Raw genomic sequence first — 24,467 nt, forward strand, 5'->3', positions numbered from 1 at the left:
GTTTGATTTAAATCTTATGTTTTTTAATTTAGATAATTGAAAAAACATATACTCACTATATTTATTATTTCTTTATTACTTTAGCCTGGTTTTAATAGTTCTATGTCTTCTTTTTGTGTTATTTATTTGTATTATGTCTCTTTCCAAAGCATTTGAGACAGGTTGTAAAAGTATACACAAACCAAACATTGAGAGGAAAAATTTGGAAATAAAAAAATATGCCAGAGTTTCAATTGCCTTGAATATAAGTTACATTGGGATAGCATAAATCCTGAATAGGGAACCTTTATTGCTTATTACAGAGCATATTCCATACTACAGGATCAGAAAAGAGCTGCAGAATCAATGTCTGAGGTTAATTCATCGAACATATGCCAGCAGATGGATTCCTTAGTGGAGGTTCACAATTTACACCCAGAACTTTGTTCCCACAAATGAACATAGAAAAGTACAATCCACAGTATCCATAGAATGAACAATCTATAGAAATTAATTCACAGTATCCACAGAATGAAATAAAACCATTCCATGAGGAGATATGCAACTCTCAATAGACCAAGAAATGCATACGTGTGTATCCAAATCCAGTGGATACTCATGAGAACAAAGAAATACAGAACTAACATTCAACATCCTTAGAACAAAATTTAATCCATTATTTTTCCTCTCACAGTCTAGAGAGAACTGTGAGTAATAAAAAAGATTCCAGGGACTGGAGACACTTTCGTGGCATAGCACTTGCCTAGCATGTGCAAGCCTCTAGGCTCAATCGGTAGTACTGCTAAGGAAAAGTGGGGCTGGTGGCAAGGGGATGCAAGCCTCTGGAAGAACAGGTAGGGCATGTTTCTTTTAGCTAACTTTCTATGATTTTTAATGTGCATGTTTTTAATAAGCCTAAGAGTATGATCAGCATCAAGAATTTGGAGTGCAGAAGTTCTGCTGTAAGATATAGAATCAGATGCTTAAGAGTCAATTAGGTTAGTATTGAAGTTTATACTGTCTTACTAAAAATGTGGTAGCTCACCAGGATCTGTGACTTAATAGGCTTTGAGTGCTTCCCTGCATGGAAGAGGGACCAGAAAGTTCAGGTTGTCATCAGAGAGATTTTTCTTGGAAAACAGATTGGAACCAACTCCATTGGGTGGGTAGATGTATGACTCTAGAGATGTATTTTAGTTATGCAACATTAGCCCTCTATTTTATGCAAAATGATTTATAAGGAACATACTCTCCAATGTGCACAGTCATCATAGAATAAAGTCTCTCTATAAGGTACTTCTAGAAAGGCTAACACTGGAGGATCTAAGACAAAAATTCCAAACATACTTCTGAATCATTGGATGAGCTGAATTGCTGGCAGGAGGGCCCAACCTGATGCCCTGAGTATCATAGAAGATCTCCTCCATCCTCAGTTGTATCAGAACTGTTATGCATGCACACATATTTGTTCTGCAGAGAGTGACTTCAAGAATTTTCAAGTGCTTAAACAACTTTATGTCCTAGAATGTTTAAGAACACTGAATCAATTTGCAAATGATGACTTAAATATTGATGAATATCCATAAAAGAGGATGACCTTGGAATTGGAGTAGTGTGGCACAACTATTCTGTCTTGCAAGAACTCATCATCAACAAATTGTTTGTTGGGTGCCCTTAATTTATGATTAAATCTTGTCCTTTTGACATAGAAAATTACTTCTGGACCATTTATTTTTGTTGGAAAAAACAAATGTTTATTGAATGAATACTGTGTGCAAAATACCAATTCTTGGTAGCATGCTTCCTTTAGAAATTTATGAACTCTTTCGGAGAATTAATTTAAGGATGTTACACAGAATTATTAGACATACAGAGTCTGACTTAGGAATAGTTATGAAACTGGATGGCTCCAGAAATCTTCGCAACTGCCATTATGCAGTTTTCTCAGGACCAGTTCTAAAATGAACAAATTCATCATATTTTGCCTTTTTGTCACATAGTTTGAAAGGGCATAGCATCCCACTTCAGCTCCACCAGCTACACTGGGGAGATATTAGAAATGCAAATCTCAGGCCCATCCCCAGCCTAATCTGTCTGTAGACCCAATGACTAATATTTTAACAAATTCTCCAGATACCTGGTACCCAGTAAACTAAATCCCCTAACTGCCCCTCAGCTAGGATAGGACAGGCTATCATGATTCATAGCCCAACTAGACTTCCCAAAGGAAGATAAGTGTTGCCCCCCACCAAAAAAAAAAAAAAACAATTTGGGTCCACAAAAATAATTCAGCGCCCTCTATAACTTTTGAGTTGATGAAATTCCTCTTATGCGTACATAAGTATTTTGCACTTCAGCATTATCGTTGGAAGTGACTTCCTTTTCAGGGTTCCTACTCTCTAAGTAGGAGGACACTCATTAGAGTACCATTTGGGTCTTTCTCAATCTCCTTTCCAGGGAAGTGTCTGGCTCCTGCATTTCTGTGGAAGATCCTGACATAGCTGGGTCCCCTCCCTGTTTTCTATTTGGTGTCTGCCATGCTGGTGGGAGTACATGTCCTGCTTGCTGTTCTGTTTATCATGCAGTAAGGCTACCCTTACAGGGAAGCCCTGTAGTTGTTCAAAGATTCCAGTGAGGTCGAGTCTACCACATTCTGGGATGAAGTATCAGGAAGCCACTGTTGTTCGCTGGTACAGTTTGCACCACTTTATCTGAAATATAAGCAATAAAGCAGATGGTTTTAGTTTTCATTGATTTGAATCAGAGAAGAATAGAGCCTGCTATGGAGACCCTTTGAGTCAGTTTTCTTTCAATACATAAGCCATAAGACCATCATTTATCTTATTGTCTGAAATATTTTTTGTTTTCTTTATCATCTAATATTTGACTATTATCATCTAATACTTGTAATTATTATGGATATTCTTTTATCTGCAGATGCAAATATTTCAAATGAATTGTTGCCTGGGCCTCATGAATGAATTAGATGCACAGTTGTATGTAATCATTTAGATTGAAAATCCCCTTTTAGGGTTCTTTTTTTCCTTTGTAGATTTGAGTCCATTCTAGAGAGAAAATTATCACTTTCATAAAAATACATTTAGCTCCAAGTATGTTTGACATGATAATATGCATTTAGAAAGATTTTGAATGGAAGTGGAAGCCAATGTCCTTTTGTCAGTCCCATCCTTATGAACATGAAGCCATGTCTGTTGGTCTGAATTTAGTATTTCCCCGGCTGTAAAGTGAAGCCAAGCTCCATTTCCTCCAGGACCTCAGGTGTCTGCTCTGTGGAACATATATGTATGTCCAGCAAAAACACAGAGCCACTTCCAATTACCCTGCTGCTACTCAAAGATATGATAATTAACAGTTGACTACTCCCCCTTCTGCTTCTCTTTTCCTGGTAGATTGTCTGATTAATGAATCACTAAACCAACATTGCTGGATTTATAAGATGAAAGACCAAAAAGAATGAAAAGTCAAGTATTATTTTTCTAAACACTGTGTACAGGAGATCTTTGAACTGCAGTGGGAACAGTAATTCTGTCAAACTTGTAGACATAAGAGTAGTTGTACGTGAGAAGATACACTGTCTTTTTCTCTGGTGTTTGTTTTGTCTGCATTTCATCAATACATATTTCCTTCCCTCAACTGTCATTATTTGTCCTATAACTTATGCATGGTGAGTACTTCTCTCTTTGAGCTAATTGTAAGCACCCATCCCTTAGAATACATTCTCAGAAAGTACACCCAAAATAGCATTGCATTTTGTGTACAGCAGTTTAATCAGTTCAATCTTGCATGGTCTCATCTCTGCTGAGATACTTGTCTTGAGTGAAGGTGAAGTGGCAGTGTGGTTGTTAAATCCAGGTTGAATAAGTTACCATCATATTCCGAACACAGGCAAAGGGAAAACGGTGTCTTCCAAAATTCTGCTTTGTATGTGGAGCACTCCGCACTTTTTGTGTTCTGGAACACACTGTTATTATGGATGCTTAAATGTCATCATAAAGTACAGGTCAGTGTTGCCTAGACAACACTATACTTTCTGAGCAAACAGCATTTTTTAAAAGTCATAAATTCAATGCCATCACTGAATTACAGCATGGATCATTAGAGCAGCTTAGAGCAATTACGTTGACTTATCCCAAACTAACGGCAGACTGCATAAAGTTGAAGGAAATAATTAACCTCTTGCTACAACAGGAAAGGCCAATAAAAATTACATATAAAGGTATATTATGAAACTGATCAAGAAGTTAAAATGCCACAGTGATTTAAATTCCACATTACTTAAAGCAAACTGGAGTACCATGTTTCTGAATGTTAATCTCAGAAATCTTTATTTACCTTTCTGTGCCAAGACTAGAGTCACTCATTGTTATCTATATTTTCAGCTCTGTTTGCAGAAAAACCTGTTCCCAGAAAGCTTAGAAAGCAATTTCATTTATAGTGAAGTGGTATAAAATTTTCACTTCGAATCTCTGTAGGGAAGCTTGGCTTATTGAAGGTTCTCTGTTGAGAAACAATTACTTCATCCATTTACTGAATATTGTTTATTTTTATGTTGTGCAAAATGCCCTGTGGGCCTCTTAGAACTTACTGGAAGAACCAATTTAGGAAGAAAATAACCAATTAGCTCAATTTTTATGATACACACAGAGTTTACATTCTTTGAGAGTCATTATGTTTGTTTTGGAGTCCTTGTGTAATTCTTAAGATGTCAGCCCTGGTCTGTGGAATGGTGCCTCATGTCAACATGACCATAAAGATAGGTTTGCCCAATTAAAGTTACTCAACCTAATACAATGAAGGATTTCATGGTGTCCCAAATAGTTCCTTATTTTTAGTGGTAATTTACTAATTCATAGCATGAAAAGATAACTAAAATTTCCTATCTTACTTTTGAAATGTCAGTATCAGAAGCTCTAAATTAAATCTCAACATTGATCAGTCAACAGGAGGCATTTTTTCTTTATTTGAAAGCTTGCTAATCCATAAGTGGTTCATTCCAGGTTCCTGGAGTTTCCAGTTCTGTCCCCATCCTGTAATTCAAAGCAGATGAGTTTGCCTCTGTCATTTAAATGTCTTCCTAACACAGAAACAAGATGTATCCCATTTGTTTACAATAAAAAAAAAAATTTTTAAATGTCTTCCTAACCTTCCTATATCACTGGCCAGCTTCCTCTACATATATAAAGTCTCCAGCAAATATCCCTTTTCTTTTCATGGGTGACATTTATTGAGCAGTGCTTTGAATCAAGCGATATTCTCTTTGTGTGTCACTGCACCCACTTTTTATAGATGGGATTAGCAATCAGAATGTGCTAGAAGCAGCATCCCTGATTACGATTTCTCTTTCCTCTGAGAGGTTTCTCTCTCAATATCTCATCACTCTCTTTTCTTCTATTCCTCAGTCTGTTTTTCAGTTTATCTTTTCTCTCTCTCTCTCTCTCTCTCTCTCTCTGTTGGCTTTTTCTTTTCTTACCTACAGCTTTGTAAGTCATCTCCAAGTTTTCAGAGATACAACACAGTCTTCTTCCTGCAGTCAATATGGCTCCAGAGAAGGGAGTCTCAGCAAGGATTGGGCAGGTGGAAGGAGAGAGGGAGAACTGTATGATTTATACTTAAGTTTACTCCCTGTATTTCTCAAAACTCCTGATCTGCATCTCCATAGCCTACACTTTCTTTTGTCTTTGTACTCTGCATGGAATTCAGTTATTATTGCATATTCATTTAAAAAGTCTTTGCCCTCTGGGAAACTAAGATATAAGGATTTTTTTAAACTTCTTTGACTACTTTTTTGAGACAAAATGGGCTTTTATTTTATATCAAACAAAAAGATCACATTTCATGAGGGAAATCTGATACAACCTGTTTTTTATTGGTTTCTAGGAAAGTTCTTGAAATTTTTAATTTTTTACATAATTCCCCAAATTTGAAATACAATATTCTTGTTCCTTGATTTTCTTTCTAGGTCATATATTCTGAACTCCTGTTTTTAACCTACCTTGGTATAGTTAAGATAATAGCACATGACTAGCAAACATTCATGGATAGCTCCCCTCAGCATCCAGGACCATGAATGGCCCCCTGTGCACTAATGCTAATCTTCCAGGACTTCCTTACTCAAGAAAAGGTACCAGGATGCAAGTAAAAGTGAACCACAGACTACTCAGGGACAATATAAAATCAATGCTGCATACATTGTTTGATACATACTCTATTCACAATGACATTTATTGTGACTCTTTAGTCACAATGATACTACACACCTAAAAATCTTGCAACAAATAAGATAATATTTAAAGCCTGAGTTGATGTCCTCCATTCAGTTCTAATGTCCTTGTCGTATCTTCCCTGTCTGTTCTGCTGGATGACCCAAAAAGTGGAGACACTTTTGACCATGCTGACATGGGCTCCACAGCTTTTTAAGAAGTTTGCATAGGTGCAACACTCATGTATTAAGAATATGAATCATTAAAGATAAAAGCCATTCTTAGTTGTCAGTAGATGTAATGATTTAGGAATTCAAAGTGAAAATATAATTATGAGTAGACAAGTTGGACAACAAAGGTACAAGGATTAAACTGATGACATGTTAATCCTATCTCGTTCTTTCTTAGTGCACATGACTCCTCTTCTAAGAGGATTTCTGAAACCCCCTACCTTGGAAGTTCACATAAAGTAAATCACCTTCACACACTCTCTCTCCTTCAGAATACTTCTCAAATCTCTGAAGTTTTCACATTTACTTAGTGGCTTAGTGTCTGTGACTCCCAGTAGACTGTTATTAACACAAAGGTGGAGAAATTTTATCTACAGATAAAAATCCTAGGGACTTTCCTAGTGCCTGTTGCATATAAGATATTTATAACATTTCCTTGATCAAATAGTGAAATGCTAAAACTTTAAGTATTATTTCAAATGGATGCTCAAAAACTCAAAAGTAGTATTAATTGAAGTGTTCAGAATCTTTACAATAGCTCATAGGTGACCACACAATTTTTATTCTTTATAAAATTTGAATTTTTATTAGGTTAAAAGTCACTTTCCTACTTCATAATGAAAGACAAACAGGTTTATTAGTTTAAGGGAAATGATATTATGTCTGCTTTTTATTTTCTGAAAACTTACAAGGCTACCCCATGAGTAATCTACCACAATATATATTTTTGGAAAACATTTCATACTTATTTGATAAAGGCATTTACAAAATTAGGTGCATTGTTAAGTAATGCTGTTAAGTAATGCTGCATAATAATACCATGCACAGTTCAATTTGGTAGAGCATCTTCTCTCATTCAACTCTGTGTATATATGTATATTTTCTTTTAATTTTCTCTATTCCCAAAAGTCCAAGGTTTAGTTTATTATACCTTAAAAGTATTAGCATAATACATTCTGCAAAAAAATTGCTATTTGTTTTTTGAAAAACAAATACACATTTATTGATCTAACTTACATTTCCTTTAGAATCTCTTTTTTAAAAGATGGAGGACTCAAAATAGATAATGTGACAAAGGCTGATTCTGGAACCTATACCTGCACAGCTGAAAACCAGTTTGGGAAAGCCAATGGGACAACACACTTGGTTGTTACAGGTGGGTGTGTTTTGTCAAGGTGGGTTTATCAGGGATGAATTATATGACATATATATTGTTAGGGTTAAAGAAATTGGCCATGTGCTTTTCACAAAATTCAGTACATTGTGAAGGTAGAACCTGTGTTTGCACTTGTGTTTTTAACAAGTGATGATCAAGGGTATGATAATTAATGCTTATTTAGCACAACACTGTGGACATGGAAGGGGGCACCTTGGTTACTGTGCTGGGATGGATGGGAAAAATAGAATATGCTGATAATCTCCTTTTATTTTATGTTTTCCTATTATGTCAGATCTTTGGGTGTGCTTTTTCATTAAAATTGGTCTTTTCTGCAGATGTTCAAGATCATCAAATAACAGATTGTTATAAGATTTACATTAAGTCGTAGGTTAATTTTGTTCATTTATCCAGTCAAGAAAAAAAGTTGAGCACTTATTATGTACCCAGTGTTTGAGCTGTATCAGTGAAAACATTGAAAAAGAATCTATACTTAATCATTCTTACATTTTACCCAAGACAGGGAAAAGAAAATTAGGAAGAAGAAACCAGATTGTTTAGAAGGAAATAAATTACAAACAATTGAGAAAGCAAAGAGAATATTTGGAGAGAGATAAGTTAGAGCATGAGTCAAGATAAGTACAATGGACCTCACTGAGTTTGAGAGTTTGGTACAAAGACTTTAGAGAGATGAAGGTGTTCACCAGGAGATCTCTAGGGTGCAATTATGTGGACAAATCACAGACCCTGATAAGACTTCATTTTCATTTGGATTGAAAAATGGAACTAGTGCAAAGTTTTTAGCAGAGAAATGAGGTGATGTGGAAGGATGACTCTAACTACTTTGCAAAGTATCAGGAGCCCATGGATGTTAACCAGGCAGGAGGTGACAATGATCCAAATGAGATTGGCAGCTGAGGAGCTGATGGGATATGATCAGATTCTGCATATATTCTGTGTGCACTGTCTGAAGGAGAAGGTATTTACAAATCGGATTTCAGGTCTCAGAGAGAGAAAGGAGTCAATAGGGCCTGAAGAGTTTTTGTTGAACACCTGAGATTGCTCCTGTGGTGGGCTTCAAAGCTTTGGGGTGCAAGAAGAGCATGAGCTCAGTTTGGGTGTTTAGAATATTGTTAGACTTTGTGTCTGTAAAGCACATCACAGATTTGCCAAAATCTCAGTGGATTAAAATAGCCTAGTTTCACTTTTTGCTCATACTGCAAGTGTTCAGTGAGTCAGCTTTGCTTCCTCATTCAGGAACAAAGACCCCAATGTCTCCACCATCTGGGACAGTGTACATCACCATAGAACAGGAAGGAGATACATCACATTACCCATTAGTTCCTCCAGAATTCTTCCTGTCAGTGCCACTTGCAACTCCTACATACATTTCCTCAGCCAAAGTATAGCATTCAGCTCTGCCTAAATTCAAAGGAGTTCAGAATTTATTCCTACACTGTACCTTATAGGACCTAATGGCGAGTGACACCTGTGTGGAGATAGTGAGTAGGTGGTTGAATATATGAACTTGGCCTTGGGTAAATGAAGGCTGGAGATACTTTTGACAGTTGTTAGTATATAGGTGAGGTCTTGAAGTTAAGACACCATCTGAGATCACCTTTAAAAAAAAAAAAAGGACTGAGCTTGACACAGTCACTGTACAATAAGAAATGTAGTAACAGAAGAGAGACCATATACAGAGACACAGAAAAGGAGTGACCAGGACAGTAAAGAAAACTGAAGAAATTTGATGTCCCAGAAACAACTGAGAAAAGAGTACCAGGGAGAACCAGTGATCAAGTGTGACAGAACTGAGAGGCTCAAATAATGAGACCAAAACTTTATCATTGGATATCATAGCACGGGACCTTGATGAGGACAGGTGGGTCAGGGAGACCTATGCCTGACTGTACAGGGTTAAAGAGGCCATTTAATTAAATAAATTCAGACCACATATGTAATTGACTTTTGAAGACATTTGCTGTCACATGGTGTAACATCAAGGGGAATGGCACTGGGAAAATGGGATCAAGGATATTTAATTCACAAAAGATGGAAGGTCCATGGTAAGTGCAGCAGAATGTGAAATGAACATTTCCATTAGGAAAAAAAGACATCAGGTAACATTTTAGCAGAGTGCACTCTCCTTGTACTTATTCTAAGCATCATTTTCATGGCTTCTCAAATCCAAGCACACATCAAAATTTTGAGTCTATTTGAATTTTGACGTTAATGTGTTTGTTAGTCACTGAAAGTTGGTGAAAACACAGTAGTTTCTGTTTTTACCAGTGTGTTTTACAAACAATAAAACTAATTTTGTCAGTAGTATTTTAACTCTTGTTTACTGATGACTTTCATTTTAAACTTTTATAACCTATATACTTAGATATCCTAATTCCTTTAACAAGAATTGGTGGATCCAGTAAAATATATTATAGCACTGCAGCAAACATCTATTTTAGCCATAGAGACTTTTAATTACATAGATGTATGTGTATACCTAAGCATATACAAACATACATACTCTAGGATGGATGAATAATTTACCTGTACAAATTGCTTTCATCACAACAGAAATGCTAAAGTTTCACTTAAACATTATCTACCCAACAGAACCAACTAGGATAACATTGGCGCCATCCAGCATGGATGTTTCCGTGGGTGAAAGCGTCATTTTGCCCTGCCAGGTGCAACATGATCCCCTGTTAGACATCATGTTCACCTGGTATTTCAACGGGGTCCTCACGGATTTTAAGAAAGATGGATCTCACTTTGAGAAAGTCGGAGGGGTAAGTTGTGGCACTTTTGTCATCCTTTTTCTATTGCTCCTATTTGTGACACATTGCCTGTAAAAAAAACATCTGGCATATAGGCAGTGCCCTAGAAATGTGTGTTAAATGAGTGAATCTGGTTTCCCAATTCTGTTTTGATCTAATTTTGTGTAATTACCAGAAATTGAGCGCATTTACTTCAACCTGTAATTTTAATTAAAACTGATGCATGTTGCACTTATATTAAATGCCCTTCTTCATGACAGTTTGATGTTAATATCCCATGAAGTGGAAAGCATTCTCATACAAGTGTTTACTTTCAGCAGGACATATTTATGATGGAGTAGGGGGTAAGTTACATTTGATAAGTACTTCATCCAGATGCTTGATCCTAGTGTTCTTGTAGCTGCTCTGGACAATAGCACAAGACTCTTCATTTTACAGGTATACAAATTGAGGACTTGAAAATTGTAAAGCCTTTGTCAGAGTTACTCCTCTAGTGACTGGTGGAGCTTCAAGCCCAGATCTTTGTGTCTCCAGAGCACAGATCTCCAGTATTCTATTCCATTGCACCTCCTGATTGGTAATGGTTCCATGTTAAAATATTTTTCAGATTTCAAGGAAAAATTGACACTTGAAAAATGGCTCAGTATGGTGAGCCTCCAAGGCTGACCATCAATTGGTTACATGTATGTGACACTAGGCTAGCAGGGCCAGTTTCCCCTGACAGCCTAGTGCCCTGACTAAGGGCAACTTCCTACTGTATGGGAGTTGTCAAGCCTGGTTTTGTCCTTATGCATTTACCATGTAGGCATCCACTAAAGCAGAAAACCATATCAGAGTCAATTCAAATACATTCATTTCTCAGCACTTTATTAAATATATGTATACACCTGTACATGTATATTAATGTATCAGAATCTTATGCAGCTTAAAGGATAGTGTTAGGAGTTGGACTATGTCCTCTCTAATATATTTTAAAGTCCTTATGCCCATTGCCTCAGAATATGACCTTATTTGGAGATCAGGGATTTTTGCAGAAATAATTCAGTAAAATCAATCTGAGGTCATCCTGAGTAGGCTGGGCCCTCATCCAATGTAACTGGTCTCCTTATAAAAAGAAGGCTGTGTGGACACAGAGGCACAGAGGGGTACAGATACACGGGAGCAAAAAGGTCATGAGATGATGGAGTCAGAATTGTAGTTATGCTACGTAGCCTGAGAAGTACTTGGGGTTCCAGAAGCCAGAACAGGCAAGAAGGGATCCAGACCTAGAGGTTCTGAAAGGAGCAGGGCCACGCCAGCACCCAGATTTCAGACTTCTGGCTGCCAGGACCATGAGACATCACCCATCTGTTGCCTGAAGCCATCCACTTTGGGATTTTGCTAAGGCAGTCCCAGGAAATTAGCATGAAAAAGAAAAACTACAAAAGAAAATGGAAAACTGAGATGTTAGACACCTAACTAGAATTAAGTTCAATTTCAGTATCATTTCTGTTTTCTATTTTTGCTTTATTTAATTTTAGAAATACTAGTTTTCTAATTGTTCTCAGTGAATCAAAACTTTGCAGAACATTATTAATTTGTATAGTCCCTTGGCCTCTTTTACTATTAGTCTAAATGCCTTCCACGTTTTAAAATTGTGACAGGTTTCTTTTATCACAACAGGAAAAGGCTTGTACCAATATTCTCAGCTGACTCACTATGCCATAGCCTTTTGCAATTTCTTGTTCTTGGATGAAAAGCGTGGGATGGGTAAACAGCTCACATCACTTCCCTGAAGAGCCTTTACCCAGTGTGAAAAGGCTTCCTCTCTAGCCTATCTGTTCTCCCAACTTAATTATTAAATCAAGAATTCAGTTTGAGGGGCTAGGGGTATGGCTCAGTGGTGGAGCACTTGCCTGACACATGTGAGGCCCTGGGTTTGATCCTCAGCACTGCGTAAAAATAAACAATTAAATAAAGGTATTGTATCCATCTATAACTATTTTTTTTTTTAAAAATTCATTTTGAAATATTAATTACCTTTGCCATAATGTAGATGATTGTTTGAGATTTATCATTTGGTGTAAGCTGTTGGTAATATTCCATCCAATACTGTACTGTCTTATTTAATGCTGAACAAATGTGTATTGCAAGACTGAAAATTCAAAGCAGCTTGTCTGTAACATGCACCACACAGCCACAAAGAAACATTCAAAGGCTGAACTCGATAGTTGCTCTCTAGAAGAGGAACTTGTAGTTAAGAAGAACGGAGTTGGTAATGTAATTTAACTCTCCTGATTTACATGGCACTGATGGGCTTTGCAGAAGGCATAAAGTCATCTCTGTAAAGAGTCAAGTGTCTGAAACGTGGAATTTCATAAATTAATGCCATCACTTGCCAATTCTGTTTCTTCCCTAACATACTAGTTCATGGCCTATGAATTTTTTTATAGACTTGTGCCATTAGTGACTTAATATTCTCCCATAAGTATAAAACAGTAAGCCATGCAAGATGACATTGCCCTTAAGCACAAGCAATTAAGTAAATCTGTTTTCTGTTGCATGAGAAGGGAATTATATAACAGCTCTTGTCCTCTGATTCTGTATTCATTGCAGTATGCACATTAATACCTAGATGGTCTGTTTGCCTTTATTTTTCCAGTATGTTCATAGATATATTCCTTGTTCTCCAAAACAGCAAAATGAGATCAAAGAAGTTGGTGAGTGGAGAAGTTGTCCAGTCAGATGGATAGCAAGAGTCAAGTTTTTGAAATGGAGGGGTGGTTTAGGTTATACAAAATCTCCCACTCTGAACCAATTCAGCCAGTTGTCTTTGTGATTATACTAGGTATTCATTACGTACTTATTCATTTTTGAAAGCACATATCTTTTAGGAAAAGATTCATAAATACAGAAAGCTTCAATAATTTAGACCAGATGTATTAGTCGGACTTGTGCTTTGTGCTAAGAGTTTGACAATACTAGTCATAATACTAGTCCTGCAAGGTCAGAATTATATATTCAGAAAAGCTTATTAAACCAAGTGTCTAAAGCAAATTGGCACAAAGGAGAAGTCTAGGTCAAAAGAAATGCTTCAGCCTATGCCCATGGGGCATGTTGAAGCCATATGATTAAGTCAGCAGCCACAGGCTTCCACTTAAGCCCACTGTGTGCCAATCGTGTCTTTGAAGGTATTCTGTGGGTGATTCAAGAAGTGGGATTTGTGTTCAGCAGCACCAGAGTTCTAGGGTGCACTGCTTACTCAAAGATGCCAGTGGTTGAGTGTGTCTCCCGAGTTCCTTATCTGATCTCTTTTCATATCAGTGTTTGTATTTGCCTTGTCCTCTCCTTCCTGAGATCCAGTATACACTCTCTCTGAAATGAAGCTTTCTGTCCTTCTTGCCTATGTCTGCATAGCATTGTGTGTATGCAGAGAATGTGTATATTAGCACATGTGCAATTTGTCATATGCACAGTAGAAGAAGAGGCACAGGTCAAGCAGCACAGATAGGGTAGTATCCCATGTTTAACTAGCCATTGCATGCATTCAGTCTGCATGGGATGAGGGAGAGAAAAAGAGATCCCATTATTTATACCTGTGTAACATCTTTCTTTTCCTACTTTACATACAGCTTATTTTCCACAGGTGGGAAAAGGGAAGTAATTGTCCGAGGTTCAAGAGAGACAAAAGAGCATCGTTGGCTGGTATCTAGAGGGGTCCATGCAATTTAAGTCTGAGTTTAGGCATATTTGAACAAATTTTTGATGTACTTAATCAGCTAAATTTTGGATATAAGATTCATTTTGTGCTAGGAGCTCACCATGGATGGAAGGACTCAAACCCAGACACACCAGGAGTTTACCGTAGATGCTCTGAAAATTCTTGGACTGCATAGGTGCTTTAGCAATGAAGAATGTCAAAAGCCAAGCTATGCAGTTTTTCTAACATTTGTGGGATTGGATCTGTGGTGAATTAGAATGCATGTGGATAGAAATCACTGGAAGTGGTAAAATTTTAGCAGTGACAAGCAATCCGCCATTCATTTAACTGGCTCACTTCAATATGATCGATTTCCACAGGGCACAGTCTCACTCCAGTTATAGCAGCTACTCATGAGTTTGATGCTTGAAGTATTTTCCAGTTCTCAGTGGTAGAGAGGAATATCTTTGAAAATGATAAATTGTGTGTGATGATACAATGTGCTCACTTTATCTTGAACTCTTTGGATGTGAGAAATAAAATTTTGAAAATGGCTATTCTCCTTTACAATACAAAACCAAGTACAAGTTCGTTTGTGGATTTTAAATATGGATCTGTGGCACTTTTGTGACACTTTGAATTTTTAAACATGTCCCTGAGTAGTATTGTAAATTTTATTTCTTGTCCACATTAAAGCTGTTGGCTGACTTAGAAAGATCATTAAAAGAATGTTCCCAGCAATCAGCCCATAAAATTGGATTCACCAAAGATGCTGTTACTATTTACCTTAAATACACTTCCACAAAGCACAACACCTCCCACACTGCTGTTAGTGGGGGAAAATCAGGGTTCCCTAATTCCAGTAAGAAAAAGCAAATGCAAAAACAAACGATGCTTAGTTCCCTAACTCGTCATTTTCTCAACCACACGTGCAGAGGCTCAGCCCCTGCTTGGAGTGCAGTTGGTCTCCCAGGGCTATGTTTCTCAAGAATAGTATTTATTAAGATGAATGGTCCATATCCACCCCCAGTGGAAACCCTGTAAAATAAATTTGAATTTACAAGAAGATAAGCAATAGACAAACCAAGCACTGTGTAACATATTGTACTAAGACCCATAAAAACAGCAGAGTTACAATAAAAATAAGACTATCAAGGGAAGGATGTAAATGAAGAGATGTGCAAATATTTATCAGGCAAATGCAACAAAAGAGAGAAACAAATGCTAATTTCAAGCAAAGAATAATGCATGACAATCCTTAAGGGCAAAACAAGAATAAATACATTTTGGAAAGTTTTCTTCATACCATGAAGTTATAATAACCAGAAACCACAATGCTGCAAATAATATACCATTGAAATATATCAGATCAAAGGGAAAGAAATAATGAGAAACAATAATCTTGTATAGACTTCGAGAGCTTAACTTTCAAACCCCAGAAGATGAATTGACCCCATATTATAAAAAGGCAATTTGACGCTACCTTTAATTTGAAGTAACAGATAACACATGAATGATCCTTCCAAAGGATGCACATTCATTTTCATTTTTTTTTACACCTTTGTAAAATTTAAGTAGCAGAAATAACAAAACAATTGTATGGAGAGGAGGTAGAATTGACATGATCTCAAAAAACACAAGATAATATCATGGAAATATCAAAGAGAAAAAGAAAAATAGTAAAGTTAGGTGTAAGAAAGAGAATATAACACACAAGAAAGAAACATAAAACCAGAGGATTCTCTGTTTAAGTCTTACATGTGAAAATCCAATTAGTTGGAGAATTCTGGAAAAATATAAATTATCAAAATATAATTTTTTTTAAAAAATTAAAATTATGTATTCACTAGAGCTTGATAATTTTACTGATTCTTTTTTTAACTTTTAAAGAAACTGACAGTGTTTGGTTTATGTAATTTTTTGACAACATAAAATTTTAAAGTTAAATGTTTTCCATTTAATGTGTAAGGCTAGCTTATCCTTAAGGACAAATCCTGGGAAGATAGTAAATAAATTAGGAAATACAAAAAATTTCATGATTATAGTATGAAAATCTAAGTGAAATTTTACCAGTTCAGACTCTACATTATATTAAAGGAATAGCCCTTCATAAGCTACTGGATGTCCCAGGAAATATACATGCGTCTGTATCAATATATCTAATAACATAGTTCATGATTTTCTTACCACTCAGTAAAATTAAATAAGCAATTACTGACATTTAGGTTCATATTAAATAAGTATTCATAGGTATAAGAAGATTATTCCTTTCTATCGAAAAATTAACTTTAAAGGAAAATATTAGAAATACTTTTACTTAATAATAAAACAGGGATTTTCACAAACATCATGAATAAAGCCATTTGGAGATGTCCAGGCCAATTTAGTAAGACATAAACATGAATAAAAGGTAACGTTTGAAATAAGGAAGCAAAATTATAATTATTTGAGGATATAATGATATTAGGGCTACTTAATACCCAATACTATCAATCCTAACATTTAAAACACTAATCAAAGTTCTGTCAACTACTATGTTCAGTACAAAGTAACTATGCTAAATAATAGATTGTTTCTGTATCAACAACTACCTTTCAGAAAGTATTATAGGAAGGACAAAAATTTCCTCAAAAGAGAAAATATCATTTGCACAAGAAGTTCGTGAAGCCTAAATAAGCGGCAGTACTTTTTTAATATGAATAAGTGACTAATGAGAAACAGGGAAAGAAGCATTAAAATTTCAAGATTCTTAGATTAAACAAAACAGGTATAAGGTTTCAATTTTTCTCAGATTTGTCTGTGTTTTAAATCTGGTCTCAGTTTAAGTAAATGAACCAATCTTATCTCAGTTTAAATCATTCTGAGAATGTTTAGAATAAGAAATGAGGATAAAATAGTTAAGATTATTAGAAAGAAGGTTACTGACCCTCATAGATGGTTCTGGGCTTCTGGGGGTGTCTGCCCAGGTAGAGAATCGCTGGGCCAGATTGAAGTTACACGCGAATACACTCATTGCTAAAGACTGAAGTGGAGAGCCGGCTTTTGGAAGCTATTTCATTCTCCTGTAACGTTATTGATCATCAGTTCTCTTGACCTCAGATTTCTTATCTGTGAGACTGTGGAGATGATACCGTTTTATCCAAAGGTATGTAGAAGGTTCTGGGAACAGTGTAGGTCAGCTCCTGTTGCTGTGATAGTCGGACTGCTTTTGACTTGCTCTCCAGAAAACCGTCAGCAGTTTCTGCTCCCACCAGTGGCGTCTCCTCCATGTTCCTTTCTGCACAGGCCTTTTTCCTTCAGTTTCTTTTTAAAGTTTTAGCAGACAGATGGTTGGAAAACAATGTCTTCTTATTGCCAAGTTCTCATTTCTCAGAGATCAAACATCTATCTCTCCAGTTGCTTATTAGTAATTTGGATACTAAGGGAGTATTTAGCATTATAACTGAGTCCTCCAAATACTATAGTTAATACCACCGCTGGTGAAATGCAGGATTACTACTTTGGACAGAAGGGAGAAAAAACAACTTTTTTTTTCCCTACTGAGAGAAATTCACATAGGTGCATTCATGTACATGCATGCTTGCACACAGAGATACAAACACACACTCATACAAACACACACACACACAACTGCCTGATTACTTAGAAGGTGTTTGATTTTTTAAAATCTCTAAGTAGAGAATTACTTTCAAAATTTGCAGAAACAGAGGCTGGGGTATAGCTCAGTTGGTAGAGTGCTTGCTGAACAAGGCCCTGGGTTCAATCCCCAGCACTACAAAAAAAAAAAAAAATTGCAGAAACAATATGCCTATTGCATTAAAACAACCGTTAGCTACACAGGAATTTATTTTGTTTCTTGTTTTTTTTTTCTTTTAATTTTTTGGTGTGTTTTTGTTTTTGCTAAAGACAAAGTAAAGAAATTGACATTTATGTAGATCAGACTTTCATCTCATCTGTTTCAGATGTGCATTGGACTGCATTCTTTTTGGAGCACAGTAGGAAATCTTGCATATACGCAACAGTTCCCAATATATACTGGGCATTATCCCCCTAACCCCTGGCAACCAGGTCATGCAGTTGGAATCATGTAGTTAGTACCTAGTCTATTCAGGTTGGCTTCCTTCACTTACTTATAGGCATTTAAGATTCCTCCATGTCTTGTCCTTCATGGTTTGCCAGCTCTTTCCTTTTTAACACAAAATAATTTTCCATTCTCTGGGTACCCCAGTTATTTATCCACTCATCTGCTGAAGAAAATCTTCATTGCTTCTGAGTTTTGGCAAATCTGAATAAAGCAGCTATAAACATCCATGTGTAGTTTTTTTTTAAATTTATTTTCATTCTTTAATGTATTATAGTGATGCAAAATAGTGAGATTCATTTGACATATTCATAAATGTATATAACATAGTTTTCTCCATTTCAGTTCCCAGTACTAGGCCCTTGGCTTATGTGGACATATGTTTTCAATTTATTTGGGTAAATATGAAGAAGTGCAAATGCCGGATCTTATGGTAAGAATAGGTTTATAAGGAATACACAAAGTGCCTTCCAAATGGCTGTTCCATTTTGCATTCCCATTATCAGTGAGTCAGAATTCTGGCTACTGTATGTCTTCTCCAGCATTTGGTGTTAGTTTTCTGAAACCACTTGCAGTGGTACTTCATTGATGTTTCAATTCACAGTTCCCTAATGAGGAATGGACATTGAACAAATGTTCCTATATTTGCTTTCCACTTGCATATATTTAGTGGGATGTCTGTTTAGGTCTTCTGTCTTCTTTTCAATTGTGTTATTCATTTTCTTATTGTTGAGTTTTCAGGCTTTTTGTGTATTTTGCACAAAGGTACTTCATCAGAAGTGTCTTTTTCAAGAACTTTCTCCCAGTCTGTGACTTGCCTTCTCATTTTATGACATCATGCACAGAGAAGAAGTTTGTTTTTCATTTGAATTGAAACCTAGCTTCTCAGATGTTTCTCTCATGGATTCAGCTTTTGGTATTGTGTCTATAAAGCCTTTACCATACCCAGGGTCAGCTAGGTTTCTCCCTTTTATGATACTCTAGGACTTTTATATATTTTTATTTTACTTTTAAGAGTACAACTCCTGTGAGTTATATTTCTTGCAGAGTATAGAGTCTGTGTCTGGATTCATTGTTTTCATGTGAACAAACAGTTTTTCTCATGCCATATGGCGAAGAGGCTATCTTTGTTGCCCTGTTGTGCTTCATTTGCTCCTTTATGAAATATCAGTTGACTAAATTTGGTGGGTTATTTCTGGGCTTTCTAATCTGTTGCATTGATTTGCTTGTCTGTCCTTTTCACCACTTCCACACTTTCTTGATTTCTGTAGCCTTAATGTCAGTGTTGAAGCTGGGTGCCTCCATGTTCCAGCTTTGTTTGTCTTCAGTATTAAGTGGGTTGTTCTGGATTTTTGCCTTGACATGTGAATTTTAGAACCAGAATGCCAGCTCTCCTGAGGATAGTTCTCTGAGTTTGATTGGCATCTTAGTTTATCTATAGACCAAGTTGGAAAGTACTGACATCATGAAATTATCAAGTTTTCCTATCCATGAACATAGAACCTCTCTCTGCTTATTAGGTTCTTTAGTTTCTTTAATCAGACTTGTAGTTTTCTACTTAGATTTTGACCATATTTTGTTAGATTTTCACATAAGTATTTCGGTATTTTCGGTGTAGGTGTAAATGGTAGTACGTTTTCATTTCAAATTCCATTTGTACATTGCTGATATTTAGGAAAACAATTGAACTTTGTTTATCAACCTTACCTCCTGTATTACTTATTAGTTCTAGTTTTCTTTTGATTCTTTCAGATTTTCTACAGAGATGATCACATAAACAGACTTGTATTTTCTGTTTTTTTAAATTTCCATTTCTTGTCTTATTTTATTAGCTAGGGTTTTCAGTATGATGTTGAAAAGGAGCAATGAGAAGAGCCAGCCTTGCTTTGTTCCTGTTCTTAGAACTTGGAGCTTCTCCTCATAAAGCATGGTTTAAGTTGTAGGTTGTTGTGAATACTCTGCATCAAGGTGCAGAGGTTCTCCTGTATCCTAGTTTATTGATGGTTTTTATCATGAATTTGTGATAAAATTTTGTCAAATGCTTTTTCTGTTTACATCTGTTGTTTTCTTCTTCAGTTTACTATCAAATGGATTACCTATTTATAGATTTTCAAATGGTAATCCAGTCTTGCATACATGACACAAAGTCCACTTGGTTATGGTGTACAATTTTTAAATTTATTGCTTGATTCAATTTGCTAATATTTTGTTAAGGAATTTTGCATCTATGTACATAAAGAATATTGGTGTTATATAGTTTTCTTTTAAGGCCTTTATCTGGTTTTGTTATTAGGGTAATGTTGACCTCCGAGAATGTGTTAAGAAGTGTTTATTCTGTCTGGAGCTTCTGAAAGAGATTGGAGGGAATTGCTATATTTTTCTTAATTAAATGCTTGTTAAAATTCATCATTTAACCCATTTGGACCTGACACTTTATGTTTGGTAAAATTGTTAATTATTGATTTGATAGACCTGTTCAGATTGCATGCTTCTTCTTGGGTGAATTTTGGCAGGTCACATTTTTCAAGGAATAGGTACATTTCATCTAGATTATCAAATTGATAGGCAGAGAATTGTTTGTAATATTTCTTGATTATCCCTTTAATGTCCATGATGTTTTTAGTGTTGGCCTTATCTTCACATATTATAGTAATAATTTGTGTATTTCCCCTTTTTTTCATAGTTAGATTGGCTAGAGGCTTCTTGGTTTTATTGATCTTTATAAAGAACTAACTTTGGGTTTTGTTGATTTTCTCCACTGACTTCCTGTTTTCAATTTCACTGGTTTTTGCTCTTATGTTTGTTTCTTTTATTCTGCTTGCTTTGGATTTAATTTGTTCTTCATTTTCTAGTTTTCTGAGGTGGAAGCTTACATTATTGATCGTAGATCTTTCTTCTTTTCTAAAATATGCAATCAGTGCTATCAGTTTCCCTCTAAGCACTGTTCTTACTGCATTCCACACATTTTGATAAGTTCTATTTTCTTTTGCATTTCATTCAGAATATTTTTAATAATTTCTCTTGTGATTTCTTCATTGGCCCATATGTTATGTAGAAATGTGTTGTTTAAACTTCAAGAATTGGGTATTTTTCAGTCATTGTTCCATTGTTACTTTCTAGTTTAATTACATTATAGTCTCAAAGCAAATGTGATCTGTTTGTTGTGCTCTCAACCCTGGTAAGGTATGTTTTATGGATCCAGATATGATTTGTTCTGGTGAATATTACATTTGAACTGGAGAAGAAGTTATTATCTGCTGTTGTTGGGTTAGGCAGCCTCTAGATGCCATTATATTGATTGATACATTTGACTGATACAGCTTTTTAGTTCAACCAGGTCCTTTGGAACTTCTACCTGCTGAATCTGTCCATTTCTGACAGAGCAGTATTTGAGTCTCCACATATAACTGTAGGTCTCTCTCTTTTGCCCAGTAGTTCTCTCAGTTTTACTTTACATTTTTTGGTTAGGCATGCACACAGTAGGGATTATTATATCTGCTTGCACCGTGACCCTTTCATCACTAGGTGGTGGCCCTGGTCAGCACTGATACATTCCTTGGTCTTCCTGATGACTTTCCTCATCTGCTCTGACCCAGTTTACTACAGCTACTCATGCATTCTTTTATTACTGTTAATCCAGCGTATCTTTCATGATCCCTTTACTTTTAATTTCTATATATCTTTATATTGAAGGTATGTTTCTTGTAGAGGATATATAGCTGGGTCTAGATTTTAGCTACTCTGAAAATCTGTCTTCTAAGAGGTGCATTTAGACTATTATGTTCAAAGTCATTACTCACAAATTTGAATTAATATCTACCATACTTCTCATTATTTTATGTTGGTTTCTCCTCTTACTTTTTTCCTATTTTTCTAGATATTATTTCAATTTCTTGATCTTAATTGAGCATTCTTTAGGATTCCATTTTTCTTATTTCTTAACATGTTTCTAATGGATTGAATTTTCTTTTCTCCCCTGAAACTTGTATGTTGAAAACCCTAACTCCTGTAGTTATGGTTTTAGGAGGTCAGAAGGTTAGATTACAGGAACAGAGCCCTCCTGAATGGGATTACTTTACTGCTGAGAAAAGACCCCTTCTTCCTTCTACCATTGGAGGATACAGAGAGAGGCACCATCAATGAACCTGAAAGCCCTCACAGACACCCTGGCCTTGAGTTTCTTATCCTCCAGACCTTAAGAAACACACCCAGACAGACTAGGACCCCTACCGATCATGCTGCATTTTTAATTTTTTTCTAAGTGGTAGTCCTAAAGTTTGCAATGTACAGACATGACTAATCCAAGTCCATTTCCAGAGTGCTTTGAGACCATTTATAAGTTCATTTCATAGTAGTGCTTATAATAATAAGTACCTGGTTGTAAAAATCTAATAACAGAAGTACCTTATAATTTTTTAAAAAAATATTTTCTCTTTCATTTTTCTGTATCATTGCCATCCATTTTACTTGCCCATGAGCACATGTAAGCACCAATATGCACATATGCACACACCTACACACACACACAGATATACCTCATCTAATTCATGGTCACTGTTAGCTTGAGCACAATCTTATTTGTTAATGAATTAATTATTGATGAGAAAACCAAGTGTTTGCATTATCTCCACTGATCCATTCTCTGTCTTTTTGTACATTCCAAATTCTGACCAATGTACATTTTTCCTTCCTTCTCGAGGACTTCTAACCTTTCTAGCAAGGCAGGTCTCCTGGAAACCCGTCTTCCAGTTTTTGGTTTGTCCTGAGAAAGTCTTTTTCTCCTTCTTCATTTCTGAAGAATAGTTTGTCTGGCTGCAGGATTCTAGGAAGATGAGCGCTTCTCTCTCATCTCTTCAGATAACTCACACCTCTTCATTTGTGCTTTCTAAAGTCGGGATGGGATATGCCCAGCTATACTTTCGGTGTGTTCTGCTCTTTGCGTTTGTCCTGCTTGGGGCACTCTTTCACAAAAGCTCCTGTGATTCCTTGTCTAAAATTTATTTGAGGGCATTCTCAGTACTTATTGCTTTGACCTTTTTCTCTGTTCCTTCCCGCACTTTTCTCATGCTCTTTCCATTACACCTACTCTAGGCCTGTGGTGGTCGCACCACAGTCTTTGGAAATGGTTCTGTTTCCTTTCAGTTCATTTGGTTTTTAAAGTTCTCTTGTCATGTCCTCAGGTTCAGAGGTTCCCTGCTTAGCTGTGTCTGTTCTTTAATGAGCCCATTAAGTTTTTCTCCACTTCTGTTACAGTGTTTTGATCTCTGGAGTTTCTTTTCATTTGATATTTACATTACTGCATTACAGCTGCACTTAATATGGGGTCCATTTTGACATAAACATGCATGTCTGAATATAATTTGCTCCATTCAGCCCCAGTGCTTCCTCTGTCCTTCCCTTCTTGCCTCCCCATTCCCATTCCTCTACTCTACTGGTATTCCTTTTATTTATTTTACTTGTTTATTTATTATTTTTTAATTGGTGCTTTACAGATATACATAGACATAGAATTCACTGTGGTATATTCATACTATATGTACATAATTTGGTCGATTTTCTTCCACATTTTCTCCCTTCTTCTTCTTCTACTTCAATCTTCTACTCTACTGATCCTCCCTCTGCTTTTATGGGGTCCACCCCCACCATTTTTCCCTTTTTTGTTCTATGTTTCACATATATGAAAAAATATTTATAACTTTCTGAATCTGGCTTATTTCACTTAGCATGATATTCCCTGCTTCCATGCATTCACCAGAATATGCCATAATTTCATTCTTCTTTAAGGCCAAATAAAACTTCATTGTGTGTATATACCACATTTTTTTTTTATCCATTAATCTGTTGGCAGGCACATTGGCTGATTCTACTTGGCTATTGTGAGTTGTGCTACTATAAACTTTGATATGACTGTATGACTGCTGATTTTAGATCTTCTGGATGAATACCAAGGAGTGGGACAGCTGGGTCAAGTGTTGGTTCCATTCCTTGACAGCCGAGTCACATGGTGGTCCATTTCTAATCTTTCGAGGATTCTCTGCACTACTTTCCACAGTAATTGCACTAACTTGCAGTCCCACCAACAGACTGAGTGCACCTTTTCCCCTCATCCTGGTCAGCATTTATCATTGTGTTCTTGATGATCTCGTCTGGTGCTTGCTTCTTTTTGGTTTGTTCCTGACATCACCATTGCTTGGCTTGCATTACCCCCTCATTCACATGTGGTTATTTTTTTCCACTGAAGTACTTAGCATTTTAATCCTGCTTTTCAGTTCCTAGTCTGATCATTTCAACATTCCAACCCTGATTGTTTTATCTCTTCAAACCTTATTTCCTGTTGTTTGGTT

The 24,467-nt window shown here is 36.2% G+C and overlaps 1 protein-coding gene across 1 annotated transcript in view; it reads left to right on the plus strand.

The window, feature by feature from the left end:
- The window catches only part of Cntn3 (contactin 3), a 340,669-nt gene that overhangs the window by 277,677 nt on the left and 38,525 nt on the right, over positions 1-24,467 (plus strand). Inside the window, exons 12-13 of the mRNA XM_047534744.1 lie at positions 7,459-7,586; positions 10,200-10,375. Coding sequence (XP_047390700.1) covers positions 7,459-7,586; positions 10,200-10,375 — 304 coding nt within the window. The remainder of the gene's footprint in view (positions 1-7,458; positions 7,587-10,199; positions 10,376-24,467) is intronic.

This window comes from Sciurus carolinensis, chromosome 19 (assembly GCF_902686445.1).
Source record: "Sciurus carolinensis chromosome 19, mSciCar1.2, whole genome shotgun sequence".
NCBI classification, from domain to species: domain Eukaryota; kingdom Metazoa; phylum Chordata; class Mammalia; order Rodentia; family Sciuridae; genus Sciurus; species Sciurus carolinensis.